General features: G+C 43.3%; 1 protein-coding gene across 10 annotated transcripts in view; it reads left to right on the forward strand.

Annotated features, from left to right (window-relative positions):
• adgrg6 (adhesion G protein-coupled receptor G6) overlaps positions 1–14,369 on the forward strand; it is a 46,269-nt gene that overhangs the window by 24,483 nt on the left and 7,417 nt on the right. For 7 of the 10 annotated variants that reach the window (XM_035422234.1, XM_035422235.1, XM_035422239.1 and 4 more), the window contains 15 exons: positions 560–631; positions 1,951–2,016; positions 3,250–3,318; positions 8,771–8,859; positions 9,034–9,086; positions 9,201–9,245; positions 9,591–9,733; positions 10,009–10,123; positions 10,351–10,439; positions 10,808–11,009; positions 11,161–11,326; positions 12,847–12,987; positions 13,392–13,511; positions 13,742–13,787; positions 14,025–14,131. In XM_035422234.1, the coding sequence (XP_035278125.1) occupies positions 560–631; positions 1,951–2,016; positions 3,250–3,318; positions 8,771–8,859; positions 9,034–9,086; positions 9,201–9,245; positions 9,591–9,733; positions 10,009–10,123; positions 10,351–10,439; positions 10,808–11,009; positions 11,161–11,326; positions 12,847–12,987; positions 13,392–13,511; positions 13,742–13,787; positions 14,025–14,131 (1,523 nt within the window). The remainder of the gene's footprint in view (positions 1–559; positions 632–1,950; positions 2,017–3,249; positions 3,319–8,770; positions 8,860–9,033; positions 9,087–9,200; positions 9,246–9,590; positions 9,734–10,008; positions 10,124–10,350; positions 10,440–10,807; positions 11,010–11,160; positions 11,327–12,846; positions 12,988–13,391; positions 13,512–13,741; positions 13,788–14,024; positions 14,132–14,369) is intronic. The other 3 variants (XM_035422241.1, XM_035422242.1, XM_035422237.1) reach the window with 2 other exon arrangements.

Raw genomic sequence — 14,369 nt, forward strand, 5'->3', positions numbered from 1 at the left:
CTGGAACACAGGGTCCTGCTAGATTCTGCCTCTAAGTGCTCATGGAGGATGAGACAACCCAACCACAAACCAGACCCAAACCACTGTGTGGAAAAAATGAGGCCATAATCTGTCTGCCCGGAATTCTATCTTGAGATAGAACATACTCTGTGGCCCTCATGTTCATTGGTGATTTTTAGCCAAGCAGATACCATGCAGAGAGTATACTGGCTTTAAATTATTCTAGAATGTTCTACAGGCCTTCTCTGATCGAGCGGGAAGAAAGCACCCTCAGATTTGTCTGCCGTTGAGAAATTCCTTTCATCTGATTTTAAGCGCTGTCCACTGTGACATTGAGGTGTTTTTTATTACATTTTTTTCTTGTTTATTTTTGCTGAATGGAAGGAAATGTTGCATTCACGCGAGCGCAGTTAAAGCTTGAGGAGAGAAGCCTCGGTCTAAGTGTGTCGTTTGGTTTGAATCCCCTTTGCTTGTGCTATGCTTGTGAAGAGCACTGCTCTAATGTTGCATTGTTTCACTTCAAATTAATTCATATTAAACCTTTCTCCATCCCCGAAAGCGCCAATATTAACTTCTGCTACAGCATCCACTGTCACCACTAACATGACTGGTACTAATCCAACGAGATACGGTAAGCATCACTTTGGTTTTTTAAAGTTTGTTTTTCTAAGGTGTGAGAAATGTGATCCCACTATTACTATTTTAATCAATCCTTTATTGAGTAATCCTTTATCCAGTAATCAATATGGAACATCCCATATTGACTATTAACTTCATAGATGTATATTTGTCACAATTAATTAAGCACTGTAGTACAACACTAAAACTCTTATTTAATCCATTACCTATCGTGACCACCCTTATTAGATCATTCCGTCAGGGACAAATGGGACTGACAAGCAGCTGGTCAACATCATTTGAAGAAAATATGATTATTATCAATTGCAAATCAATAAATCAATCACAGCACCATTATTTGATGTAAGATATGTGACCTAATCCTGGTAATTGATCAAGGTTCCTAGTCTTCTATAAAGTCCAGTATTGCAGTGCATTTACCCAATGTAATATGTATTAGACCAAAATTAGATTATTGAATACGGATATATTCTAAAGCAGCCTGGCCCAATAATGGACCTTTCTTACTAAGGAATGTGTTTTTGTCACTCGTCCTTCAGATAAATGCCTGTTTTTATACAGTGACTTGCAAAAGTATTCATTTTACTGAATTACAACTGATACATTGAAATTTCATTTTATGGGATATTTCATTTAAAAACACTGACACTCAAATGAATTAAGCTGAATGAAGAATGAATGGAGCAAAATATTCTGCAAGAGAACATATTTCAGTCTGTTAAAAAACTGAAGCTTGGGAGAAAATTGACCTTTCAACAGGACAATGATTCATAGCACAAAGCCCGAGCAACAGTGGAGGGGCTTAAGAACAAAAAGGTGAATGTTCTGTAGTGGCCCAGTCAAAGTCCTGATCTCAATCTCGTTGAGAATCTGTGGCATTATTTAAAAATTGTGGTCCACAAGCGTCATCGAACCAACCGGAATACCCTGGAGTAAATCTGCCAAGAAGAATGGGCAAAAACCCCTCTCAATCAGTGTCCAAAGCTGGTAAAGCTGTTATTGCAGAAACAGGTGGCTCTGCCAAATATTAAAATGTGGGGTTTGATTACTTATACTGAAAAATAAGTAAATTTGGCCTTGAAAATGTATTGTAAGGGCATGAATGTTTACAGGAACAAAGAACTGATTGGAAAAACATGTAATCATCATAGGTAATCAAGAAAATGTGATTATTTCGGGGTCTGAATACTTTTGAAAGTCACTGTACATCTGTAAACATGAATTTCCTTCACAGCATGGCATGGACTGTCTGCATTCATTATTCTCTTTCGCAAACCATTCTGCTTACATTCAATGTCCTTGTACCTCCAGTCCAATCTACCACCACATCACCTGCAATCACCACTAGCATGCCCTTAACCAGCATATCTACAGATGGTAAGGTTTGATCTTTCAAGATAAGTACTTTGTTTTAACAACGAGAGTGGGGCTTATCAAATTAACCAATATTTTTTTTAACTTTTGGAAGGAATTCTCCCTTTTTTTTCTTACTGCTACCTGTTCCCAAATCCATATACAAATCTATCTACAGTGTGGCACATCATTTTCATGCAAGCATTTTCATGCTTTTAAACCATTCACCTTACGTATGCTGTCATTTTACCAGTTGTCAACTTCCGTGTCACCTGCCACCACAACTAACAGGCCAATATCTTCCACCACAGCCCCTGCTAAGATATCTCCCCTAAAGGTCATATGTGTAATTCCAGGGGAAATGGTTCCTTTTCAATCTTGACCTCTCAGATCTTCCTGATATTTGACGTCCATAATGGAGCATTGGAGTAATGGACATCGGTATATACTTCTGAGGAAAAAGAACGCAAACCATCATTGAGAAAGTTGGGGACATTTTCACTTTGTTTTCGCTCCACTTTTAGCCTTCCTACCTCTATTTTCGAGACCTAGAGTTTGACAACCGTAAACAGTAATAACAGCATCATGGTCTTATTATAATCACAAAGACTTGCTCTACAACATGGGTCATGTTTGAATTAATTATTCTTTGCGTTAATTATTTGACTTAGTGACTTGCATTAATTAATTAAAAATAAATATGAATAATCCAATTATCTCAAAACTATTTAAAATTTTTTGCTCAGTTTTTTGTCCATCCGGTCACCTTGCTCGTCACAAAAAACATCAAGAAGAACAGATAAAAACATAAAAATCCCATGAAAAGGTATGAGATGAAGCATTGCCATGTACTGAGGAGAAAGGTGATGGTAAAAGTATACAATGGTCGTTACTCCAACGTGACACTGTGAGTGTCACATATTAAAGATCTGAGAGGTTACCATTGAAAAGGAGCCATTTTCTTCTGGAATTACCCATATCCAATAATGCTCAATTGTTGTATATTGTCAGAGGAGCCCTTATCAGTAAAAACAGAAGCCACTGTCAAAAGCCATTACTCAAAGTGCACTGTGACCTTTATAAATAGTTGAGTTTACTGTATGCTTTGTTTTCCTTTGCACCTTTCTAAATATTGAAAACAGAAAAACATGCATGGTCATCATTTCACCCGTACTGTACTTATAGCATGGCTTTCTTCACGGATATCCATTTGAGCTTTCAAACCATTTATTTCGCCTTTGATGTCCCTGTCACCAGCTACGCATTTCATTATTCCATCAGCTGCCACCACCACTAACACACATCTACACCCCAGTCCTGCCAATGGTAAGATAGATTTGTTTTCTCTTAACTTGTGTGACCTCTTGGGAGATTGATTTCTGGCGATTCTTTTGTGCGCAGAGAATGAGTTGAACGCAATCCCCGATGTGCGGTCTAATTGGAACGTCCCAGAGGGACCGCGCTGGGGAAGGAAGTGTCCAGACTTTTCAGTGGCTTGCTGAAAAAGAACATGAATGTTTTGTCATTTAGCAACAAATCGCTGTACCAATTTGATTACTAGAGCTTGATTCCCTCTTTTGTGTTTCTTTTCTTATGGCTGGCAATGTAAACGCGTTACTAACGGTTTCTGAAACCACGGCTGTTTCGTCGCACAATTGGCACACCTTCAATTAAGAGCTCACGGAGTGAGCGATCCATTGTTCACCTTATAACAGTGGGTAGAACAAGCAATCTGCCCGAATCAATAATGCCATCAAACTCCTATTCCTTCACAACAACTGGAACTATACAAATGAAAAGTATCGGACCACAACAGACAGTAATACATTTGAACTGCCGTCTGGGTTACTTGGTGGCAATATTGGCACTGACAATATTTCCCTAAAAAAACAATCACAACAACCACTATGTATATGGTCTCTATACTCTATATAAGCTATAATAGTCTTTGAGAAAATCCACACTGTTTTGTGCAATTTGCGGTCTCTGTTACCGTTAATGGTAACTGTCACTCATGTCGCTGACATGTCCTACTTTTGCTCTCAATGTCCGAGATCCCCACTGTCTCAGCCAGTACTGTTACTAACATTCCTGCCAATGACATCTTTCTGCAGGGTCAAGAAAGTCTTGGTTTTACTTCCTTGCTTTCTTGTTAAAATAAGTTTTCTCTAACTATAAATCTCTGGGCTTTTTTTCGTGCACAGCCTGTGTAATAATAAACCACTCAGCATGCAAACATTCCTCATCAAGAAACACCAAATTATGTGTCATAGTGGTGTCATAATTTCTCCATAATGGCTGCGTTAGATGTCATAAATCCTTCAGAATTATTGTGCCGCTGGTTCTCTTGGTTGGGATTAGGGACAGGGTTTGAGTGCTTGTCACTCTTGGCTCGCTGTAATTCCACAGGAACAGTGGTCATAAAAGTGCTATATACTGTACTTATATAGAGCAGTTGCAAATAAAATGTTGGATTATTCTAATGGAAACCCTTTGGTGGGGAACAGTGTTCCACTAAAGCTTGTGCAGAGCTGATCAACCTGAATGAAGGCATTGAAGTATAGGTTTTATAGGTTTTATTTTTTCACATATGATTTTGAAAGCAACTGCATTAAAGAACCAATCAAATTATATTAACACATAAAAACAAAACGTAACTTGCTTTGACTCCTTCTTTTCACAATGGCTGATTTTGATGAAGCAGCGAAAGAGATGGCCGCTCTGCGGCTGATGCTTCGTCTCGGAGAAGCAGCCCCGGTCCTGTCTACCACCCCGCACACGCGACCGCACGTCATCGCCGGTCCGAGGAGCTCCAAAACCTCCCTCGGCATGATTTCCACACCCCTGATCTGGCCTGTGAGGAAGAAGCCCGACCCCCTCGCTCGGCCTCAGGAAAGGCCCGTGATCTATCTGACGAAACCTCCCATCCCGACAAACACGTCCCCTAAGACCAAGGCGGCCACAACCCTTTCTGTCTCCAGGAAAACGAACCTGGTGTCCAAGGGCGACATTCATTCAGAGGTGGCGCTCCCATGGCAACTGGCAGAGACCCAAAGCGGGAGCGAGGACGTGGAGCATTTCCAGGTGGCTTCGCACGGTAACCGAAAGAACAAGCCCCTGGCACCTCACTGGGCCCTGACAGTGAACACGGAGAACAGCACCATGAACTGGACGGACTCCCTTGAGTACTCATCCGGTGTGGAACCTTTCATCTATGACATAGAACTGGGGGAGGAGCCTTTCGGCCTCTACGACTTTGAGCTACCCTACTCTCTTGATGAAAGTTTAGCGGTCGACGCCGCCCACCTGGCCGACGCTCTGAGTGCTATGGGCATCAACGCTGAGAGCCTGGACCCAGGGGAGGTTGAAAATCCTTTGAGCAATCAGCCAGACCCCCATTTACACTGGGACCCGCTGCCAGGGGACTCAGCTCGGCGCCCACCCAGCGGCTGGATGCCGATCCGTTTTGACGGAGTGCCAGGAGGGACAGGTGTGCAGACGGACCCAAGCAGGATCGGCACGGCAACACCGGAGACAAGCGCTCGCCTGCACCGTGGACCTTCGCAGCACCAGACCTCGAACCTGTGGACACCGAGTGTTCCCTCGCAACCATCCGTGCTCGGTGACTATGAGGAGCTTTCCACCGGAACTGTGTACCCCCACGTGGAAACGGAAACCCAAACAGAAGCGCCTCTGGCCAATTCTTCAGACGGACAGCTGAAAGATCAGACCGCTGACCCCTCAGATCATTTGGAAAGCTCCCTCCATTCCTTAAGGAAGCACTCCTCTTCAGCGGTGACAGAGGCTGCTTCCCCATTCTCTCGCATCAGCGGTTCAGAATGGGAAAGGGCGCCGCTTAGCGATTCGACGCACGTCCGGCCCTCTCAAACAAACACGCCACACCTGAGAAGCTCAGAGGCGATCCTGACACCAGCCATCGAGATTCAAAGTGACTTATTAATAACAGAGGCTTCAAGGCTACATCCTTTGTCCCTGTCGAGCCTCAGCGATCCCTTTCTGGCTTTCGCACACGGCTCTGCGGATATTCGCCATTCTTCTGCTCACAAAGGCCACGGAGACTCGGTGTTGCCGTCACTGACAGAACAATCCGCGTCCAGGGTCAGACCTCATTTTGAGGACAGCGAGCCTGCCCTTCCTGTTGATACAGTGCCCTCAGCTCCGGACGGTAACACTGCAGTAATAATGTCAGCAACATCTGGGGGCTCTAGATTAGACTCGTCTGCGGTTTTGGAGGACTCCTATGTAAACGGTTCCCCAAAAACCCTGTTGAGCAGCTTAAAAGGCCACTACGGCCGTCCTTCAGAATCTGATATGAGATGGTTGACACATTCGGGTCATATTTCTGCCAGTGATATTGCTGAAGCACCACACAAGGCTACTGCAGCCCTAGGAGACAAATTACCTGCCTTTCAGTCCTCGCCTTTTAATGCGATTTCCAAAACAACGGAAGGGGAAAATGATATATGGCCCACGTTTAGCATACCCCCTCACCTCTCCCAAACAGGCTTTCTGTATGAGAGCCTGTTCTCAGAATTAGTGAGTAATGCTTCAGCGACTGCCGAGGAGGAAAAGCCACAAGGGGTGGAGAGTTATTTAACTGAAGCAGAAGTCAACATGTCGCTTTCGAACGGTTCCCGGGGGGGGTCTCTATCGCAGACCCATCTCTTACAGCCCAGCTATTCTGGTCCCGTTGCCAATCAAGCTCAGAACACATGGCAGGGTACGTCACAAGCTCACGACGATGACTTCACGCGCCTCTCAGAGACAAAGCGACTCCCCTCTCTGTTAAACCCCTCCCCTACTCCGCTCGAGCCGCATCGTGTCAGCTTGTCAGGCAGCGGTGAGGCCCTTTCCCATGAGCCCCAGGGAAGTGCTCACATGGGTAGTTTGAATATGACATCCCCGCACATTCTCCTGGGCAGCGTGACCCACCTGAGCGCGCATGACTTCCTGCCTGACCTGCATTCGAGCATGACCTTCAGGTCAACCGTGGCCATCCCCGATGGTTCTGAAAGGTCATCTGACCAGACGGTAACACGCCCCCCTCGTTCAAATGAGGTGGAACCCATATCTCACACCACCCCGGCTCTAGAACTGATGTTGTTTTTCAGTGCTCAAGATGCGGTGGGAGGAGCCTCAGGTGACACGCAGCCTAATCATCCGATGGGAGCATTCCTGCACACCTCTGTACATGACGGCAGCCAGCAGGGGCCAGCCCAGCCTACCGGACCTTATGAAGGACCATCCAGGCCCACAGCCCTCCTGGAAACTGGACATCCAGCCCAATTAGAGCTACACCTCAATGCGTCTCAGCCATTGTCAGACAGTAAACCGAAGGAAGAGTCCCCAGATGACAAACTCCTGTCGGCTTCTGGCCAGCCGCTTTCTGCCGCAAATTCGTCCACAAGCGCCATGACCTGGAAAAGCACAACTGTGGCCCAGACCACCCCGAGCCACCCGGAGGCAGATCAGTCTCATTCATCACATGCAGCTGCGACAGACCAGTCTTTTGTCCCTACAAAGGGCCCGATTTTCACTCCGCCCAGAGGAGTCAATGCGGCCAATGGCAGTCTGCCCACGAGAGCCACCAATGGGATCTCATCGGCCGTCCCTGAGCTCGCAGTGTGCCAGTGTAAAGCTCGCTTTCATATTTCATGTCTGTGTGGACTTTCGACAGGGAACAGTATGTTTTGTAACAACACCGTAGATGTAGAACAAAAAAATAAATAATCACCTCTTCATTGTAGATGCTTCGACTGGTAGCGATGATGGGATGTTGTAGTAGTATCAGGTGAAAATCTGTCTGTCCTCTTTGGTGAGCTGATTCACACGGGTTGCTGATCGCGGGACAGTAGGAATCTAACACGGAACGTAGTTTCCCAATCAAGGGTTTTAGATTGCCAGTGCACTTGAAAGCTGTCATTCTCTTACAAAATGGGTACTGCACCCCCTTGTGATTTCAAGTTACACTGTTCAGGTTTCTTAGGAGACTTTGTATCCTGTTTGCCAGGACAGATTTCTATCTCATCACATTAAAAAAAAAAACCAGATTCCAGATTCACCCAAAGTTACAGCGCATGGCTTGTAGTCCCGACAGTTGCATTGAAGCAGGAAGCCTTTTTTGTGTTGCTTCGACACATTTTGTTCAGAAAATCTGAATACGTGTCTCTAATAGACTGTGTAATGATACGAGCAGATTGAATTTATACACACTGAAGTCTCCTAAGAATGGTCTTAGCATGAGAATAGAGATGTATTGTAGTTAGGCACTAACAGCAAATGTTACTCGGGAGCCATCTTGTGATGGTTGTGTGGCATAGCAGAAGACAAGACAAGTGATTTTTAAATACACATATATGTTAGATACTGTTGATTTGTCATTAAATAAGTCTTTTATTGGTGACAAAGTATAATAATACGATTTTTATTTATTCTTTATTTAGCCAGTTAGGTCCCAATGTGATATAATATATCATCTTCCAGGGAAGTCCTGCAATGAATTCCATGTTCATTAATGCTACATTAGTATATTACTGTGATAAATATATATTCGCTCCTATGACATTTTATTTATTAACATTCTTTCAGTTGATCACGCCACTCCAAATAACATCATTTTGGGCTATACCTCCTGCTATGCGACACAAAAAATGCATTTGACTTGTACTGTTCCCCCCCCCCCCCCCCCCCTTCCCCAAAAATAAATCTGATAATTGCAAATAATGGCATTAATGAAGGAACTGTCTTTTGTTTGCAGAGGGACTTTACTACAGACTTTCATTTGTTGTAAATGACAACCAGGCAAAGAATTCTGAATTGGAGGTAGAGAGGACTGTCATGCTTTGGGTAAGCCAGTTTAATTTAAGATTAAATTTTATGTGTTAAACATTAATGGCCTACAAGAGTGCCTTACATATTTAAACACTTACTGATAAGTACAGATACCTGATGTAAGCGTGATATATAAACATACTATACTAATAAATATGCTAATTAATGAATGTTTTTTTTTTTTTACAGCTTAATCAAACATTTAAAAACTGGACATACAGTGTGTATGTTGTTGATGACAGGTAAGAGATAGATTTCAGTGTTTTCTCTGCATGTAAATATCTTATGTGTATTTTTACTATGCCACATCATTCTTTATGATTTTTAAAAAAAAGCTGTGATTGTTTTCCTCTCAGCGTTCAGCTTTTTAATGTTGGCGGTGGTTCCAGTGCTGCTAAACGGTAAGCCTGGCTTTTTTTACTGGGTAGTAATGAAATGCACTTACTCCTGTGGTTAACTCTTTTTGTATGTCGCTCCAGATAAGAGCATTTGCTAAGTGCTTGTAATGAAACGTGATGTAATGCACAGCACATCCATGTTTGAGGAGAGGCTTGACGGAACATGTTTAAAGACAAAAAGAAAGCAAAGTCAGACACTCTTGCCATTACCAGCATTTCAGTGTAATTGAACACACCTTCCATCAAAGTTTTCTGTTTCAGCCTTACATACCAATGCTGGTGACTAATGTTAACCCTTTGGATCCTGAATCTCTGCTAATTTCTCAGTATTGTTTCCTCCGCATACAGGTACACCTGTCGAGCCCTGCTGATTTACAGATATACCACCGAGAGCCCACTGGAAGAGGCAGTGATCCAGGACAGGCTGCTGAAGAAAAACTTGAACGTTGGAAGTGGCCTAGTGCTGGATTCCTTCGCTGTCCAGGCTGTGGGTACGGAACAATCTCCATTATTTCAAATTAGCCCTCGTCAAAGCGCAGGGAAGTAGCAGCAAAGCTTCCTTGAACAACTCTACTGAGATGTAGGGCCTAGATAATCATCTCCTGCAACAAAAATAATCTGTAAATTAATGAAAAATCTGTAAATAAATAAAGTTGTATTATGTCACGAAGTGCCTACTGTCAGCATAGATTCTTAATATTTTTTTGGAAGATACATGATTTATAAGAGCAGGAAATCTGTTGTGTGCGTCCCTGTGTCTACGCAGAGAACTGTGAAGCAGAAGAAAATCCCACACATTACAACTGGCCTGAAAGCAGGCCCACAGTGACCCAGTTTGTCCCCTGCTTTCCCAATAAGGCACTGAACGCCTCCAGAACATGGTGAGTCTCAGAAGATTAAGCGCTCCCAGTAATCACTCCCAGCCTACGGAGGATTACTCAGCCCAAAATGAAAAGGAAAAAGGGAAATTAAACTGAAAATGAAAATAGAAAAAGCAAATAGTTATGGAGGATTATTCAGCTAAATGGTGTCTTCCTACAGCAAGTAGGTTCTCTGTTTACATTAAAGCAGAACTGTTGTTACATTGATGCTGTATGCTCCTTTGCAGCGTGCTAAACTCACAAAACTACTCTTCATTCTGGGACTCTCCTGACTTCACCAACTGCACTGATATTGACGGCATTGAGGTGTCTGCAGGTATGTCCCTATAAAGTCCTTTCGATGTCAAACCACCGCCTCTGTGAAGTGTGGAAAAAATTACATTCTAACCACTGGATTCAATCACCATTTTCCCCTCTGCCAACAAACAAAGGCGAGCATGTTTATTTCACTTCCCAAAAAACAGCTTGGCAAGTTAAATTCGATGCTTGCTAAACATTCCAAATTAGGTGTGAAGAAAAACTAACACTTGTGCTAAATTGTGAGGCAAGGTTAAGGGCAAAGGCTGATTAAATCCAGACCTAAATCACACTCAGTTTTTTTTTCACTTAGTGTGCAATAGCGTGTAATAGCCTACTTTTCCATTAAGTGGTGCCTATATATCTGCTGTTAATGCCTCCTGATAGAAAACGCGGCAGACGTGGTCACGCAGCTGGCTGACATAACGCAGAAGGAGCTCTCGACCAATGAGGTCTCGAAGGTCGTCACCAAGCTGAAAGAGATCGTCAACGTGGCCAAAATCAACGCATCCCTGGCTTTTAGCATGGTGACCGTCTTCTCCAACGTGATGACAAGCTCTGATACAGCGCTGGCAGCCACCTCAGAACTGTAAGCCCCTCCCGACACACCCCAACCCCCCCCACCCAGCCCTCCGAGCTCTCTGAGCTCTCTGAGCACTGACAGAACCAGAGCACCACCCTCTGCTGTAATCGTATGTTTGCGTAATGTATTCATTTAAGCTTTATCTCCAATGGCGAAGGGCCCTGAAAACCGTGGACGAGATGGTCCAGAAGATTGTGTTCGATGGGCCGTCCCTGAGCATCTCTTCCGAAAACCTGGCCCTGGGAATCTCCTCCCTCAACACCAGCGATTACAACGGGACGTCCTTCAGCGCGTTCCATGCCCCCAACACTACTGACGTTCAGGTACACATCCTCCCAGTGTCTTTTCTGGTTGCGCCAAACCAAAAAAAAAAAACTTCTCAACTAATCAGCACATTCCATAATATAGTGTAAAACAGCATGTGAAATGTATTTGTATGTTGCCTGTCTCACGAAGCCAATTTGTCTGAAAAAAATTATTCCATTGCATTACACTAGACAACCTTTAGTTACATGGTGTGAAGATTAAACTTCATGAGAAGTACGAAAAGGAGGAGGCAAGTTTTCTATTAATGTACAGTATCAATCAATAATGACAAAAATTGAGATACAGTGGTTTTCTTATAACACAAACTTTTCGAGTGGAACTTTGGAAGAGCTATGCGAGAAAGTAATATCTAAGGAATGCAACAGAAAACGTTTGCCTTGTGACATATACTGTGATTGATACGCGTACTGTAGATCAAATATGAAAACACTAGAGCTAACTGTCAGATATTTCAGCACTTTTGGACATGTAAATTTGAGAGAGAACAGAACCCAGAATAGCTAAGAGAAGTTTGGACATGAATTTAAGGAAAAGTGGGGGGGTGGGGGGGGGGGGGGGGGGGAAGGATTTTACAGTTGAACCAACATTAGACAAAATATACAGGGATGTCACGCCACACTGTTAGGAGCCAGGAAGTAAAGACGGATTCCTGGAAGGCTTCTGGAGCTGAAACCACAGATGGAAAGTGTAGCTCTGTGTGAAGGTGACTCATTAATATGAAACCTGTATATACTATTTAAAATGACTGGCAGTTTGTATATTTGTCTGACTCTTTAGAACGTGTTTTTTTTTTTTTTGTTTTGTTTCTAAATATGTAAGTAGTACAAAAAGCTTAATCAAAAACTCGTTTTCTGGAATAATATTTAAGCAAGCATTTCCACTGTTTATTTGTCTGGCTGCATTTCCCCCGTTGCACGTTCTCCCTGCTTTCTCCTGCTATGTTTCAAAAGTGGCACTTTGAAATTTTGTATCTGTAATGTCGGGTGAATCATGGACATTGTGAGATGGTAATGTCGTTTTAAGTGTCTCATACAGAAAGCCGCAGGATGTTGTCAGCGTCACTGAAGAACCGTGTATCTCCAGAAAATAGAGTTGTCAGAAACAATGATCTTTTTTTCCAGTTACCGACAAAACACATTCAAAACACAGTCTCTTGGGGGGTTTGAAGAGCTAACCTCCGTTGTTTTAGACGTACATACACAGTGCTTTTAACTGAATGACACCTCACAGTGCGTGTAAAAAAGTAACACGACCAAAAAACGGTACTTTTTAAAAAACAATTTTTGTATGAAGCTGATGATAAACTGACCAATTTACATTATACTGAGTTTCCAGGATACCACGGTCCTGAGCTTGAGTCTGAGGTAGGGTGCTTGAGCTACTGTGTTCATCCTCAAAAGAGCCGGGGAAAATACAGCTCTATAAAAGTCTCAGGGAATATGCGCGGTGTGAGAGTGTAAGTAGCCTCAGATAAGAGTTAATGCTGGAAAGCCGTGTGGTTTATCTTCCTCTGCAGATTGATTTTGAGTCGGAGCAGCTGAATCCCCTGGCCGCCGTCACGCTCCCGGCCACGCTGCTGAGCAACCTCAGCGCGGCGGACGTGGAGTCCAGCTACCGCATTAATTTCATGTTCTTCAGTAAGGTTGGGCTGTTTCAGGTGAGTTTCCTGAAAACACACGCACGCACACACTCCCACATACACACACACACACACACACCCTCATGCACATACACACACTCCCACACGCACACCCACACACACACACATCCGTGCACACACACACACACACACACATACACATTACACAGACACACATGCATGCATACACTCAAACATGCGCACTCACACACACAAACAGAATTCAGAATACACAGCACGTAACTGATGATTTACTTTCATATGACTTAAACCTTTAAAAACATTTTTGTGTCTGTTGTGTTATTGTCTGATGTTTTCATGTCTCCTTTCAAGTAAAATTTCTGAAAACCAATTTGATTTGATTTCATAATTATAACAATCACAGTCAATACATTTGTTTTTTTAATTATTTTTCTTCCTAGGATCACACATCTAATGGGCTGAACTTAAGAAGCTATGTGGTTGCTAGCAGTGTGGGCAGTGAGACCATCAGAGACCTACAGGATCCTGTGAAAATAGAGATTGTACACTTGCAAAACCAGGTAAAAAGACTAGACTTCCCCATCCAGTGACGCATTTGAAGCAATATCTTTTTAGCCCTCCCTGCTATAATTTAAGTAAATGTCAATCTTTAAATGTATTACCCTGAGTGCATCCAGCTCGAATAGGTAATGACTCGAATGGAAATGAATGATTGAGCTGCTATGTCTGTGATGGAATTATTAACTGAAAAAAATCCTATAATAAAATCCACTGTGCTCATTTCTTCCAGTCAAATCCAAAGCCTGTGTGTGTGTTTTGGGATTTTTCCATCAAAAGTAAGTCTTTGCACATGGACCAGATTTTTTTTTCAAATTTATATTAAGGAAACATAAACATAAATCTCTCATGCTATTATAATCAAAATGTTGAACATATATTCTGCGTTATTAATTATGGCTATGCATACTGCTGGACAGTCACCGCTATACACTAACGACGTTAGCGAAAATTGTGGCTTATCGCCATCTATGCTTTCAGAAAGGGGTGACCGCCTTCTCTTTTCTCTCCACTAGATGGCACTGGCGGCTGGAACAGCAAGGGCTGCCGGGTCAGCCCAGAGTCCAACCAGTACAAGACCGTCTGCCTGTGCGACCACCTGACGCACTTTGGCATTTTAATGGTGAGGCCCGAGCGTCCTCCCGCGGCACTCCGACGGCGCTGAAAGCTCGAGGCAGAATAGCGAAATAGATGCTGCGAGCCCTGAGGCCATTTTAGACCGGAGATTGGCTCGGAAGAAAAGGAAAAGTTCAGGCGCGCAGACGAACAGCGGGACCACTCACAGTGGAAATTATGCCTCATTTTAACAAGGCATAGAAGGCTTATTTTTAGTGCCTCCTTTTCAGCTATTTAATTTGAGC

The sequence above is a fragment of the Anguilla anguilla genome, chromosome 6 (assembly GCF_013347855.1).
Source record: "Anguilla anguilla isolate fAngAng1 chromosome 6, fAngAng1.pri, whole genome shotgun sequence".
Lineage (NCBI taxonomy): Eukaryota > Metazoa > Chordata > Actinopteri > Anguilliformes > Anguillidae > Anguilla > Anguilla anguilla.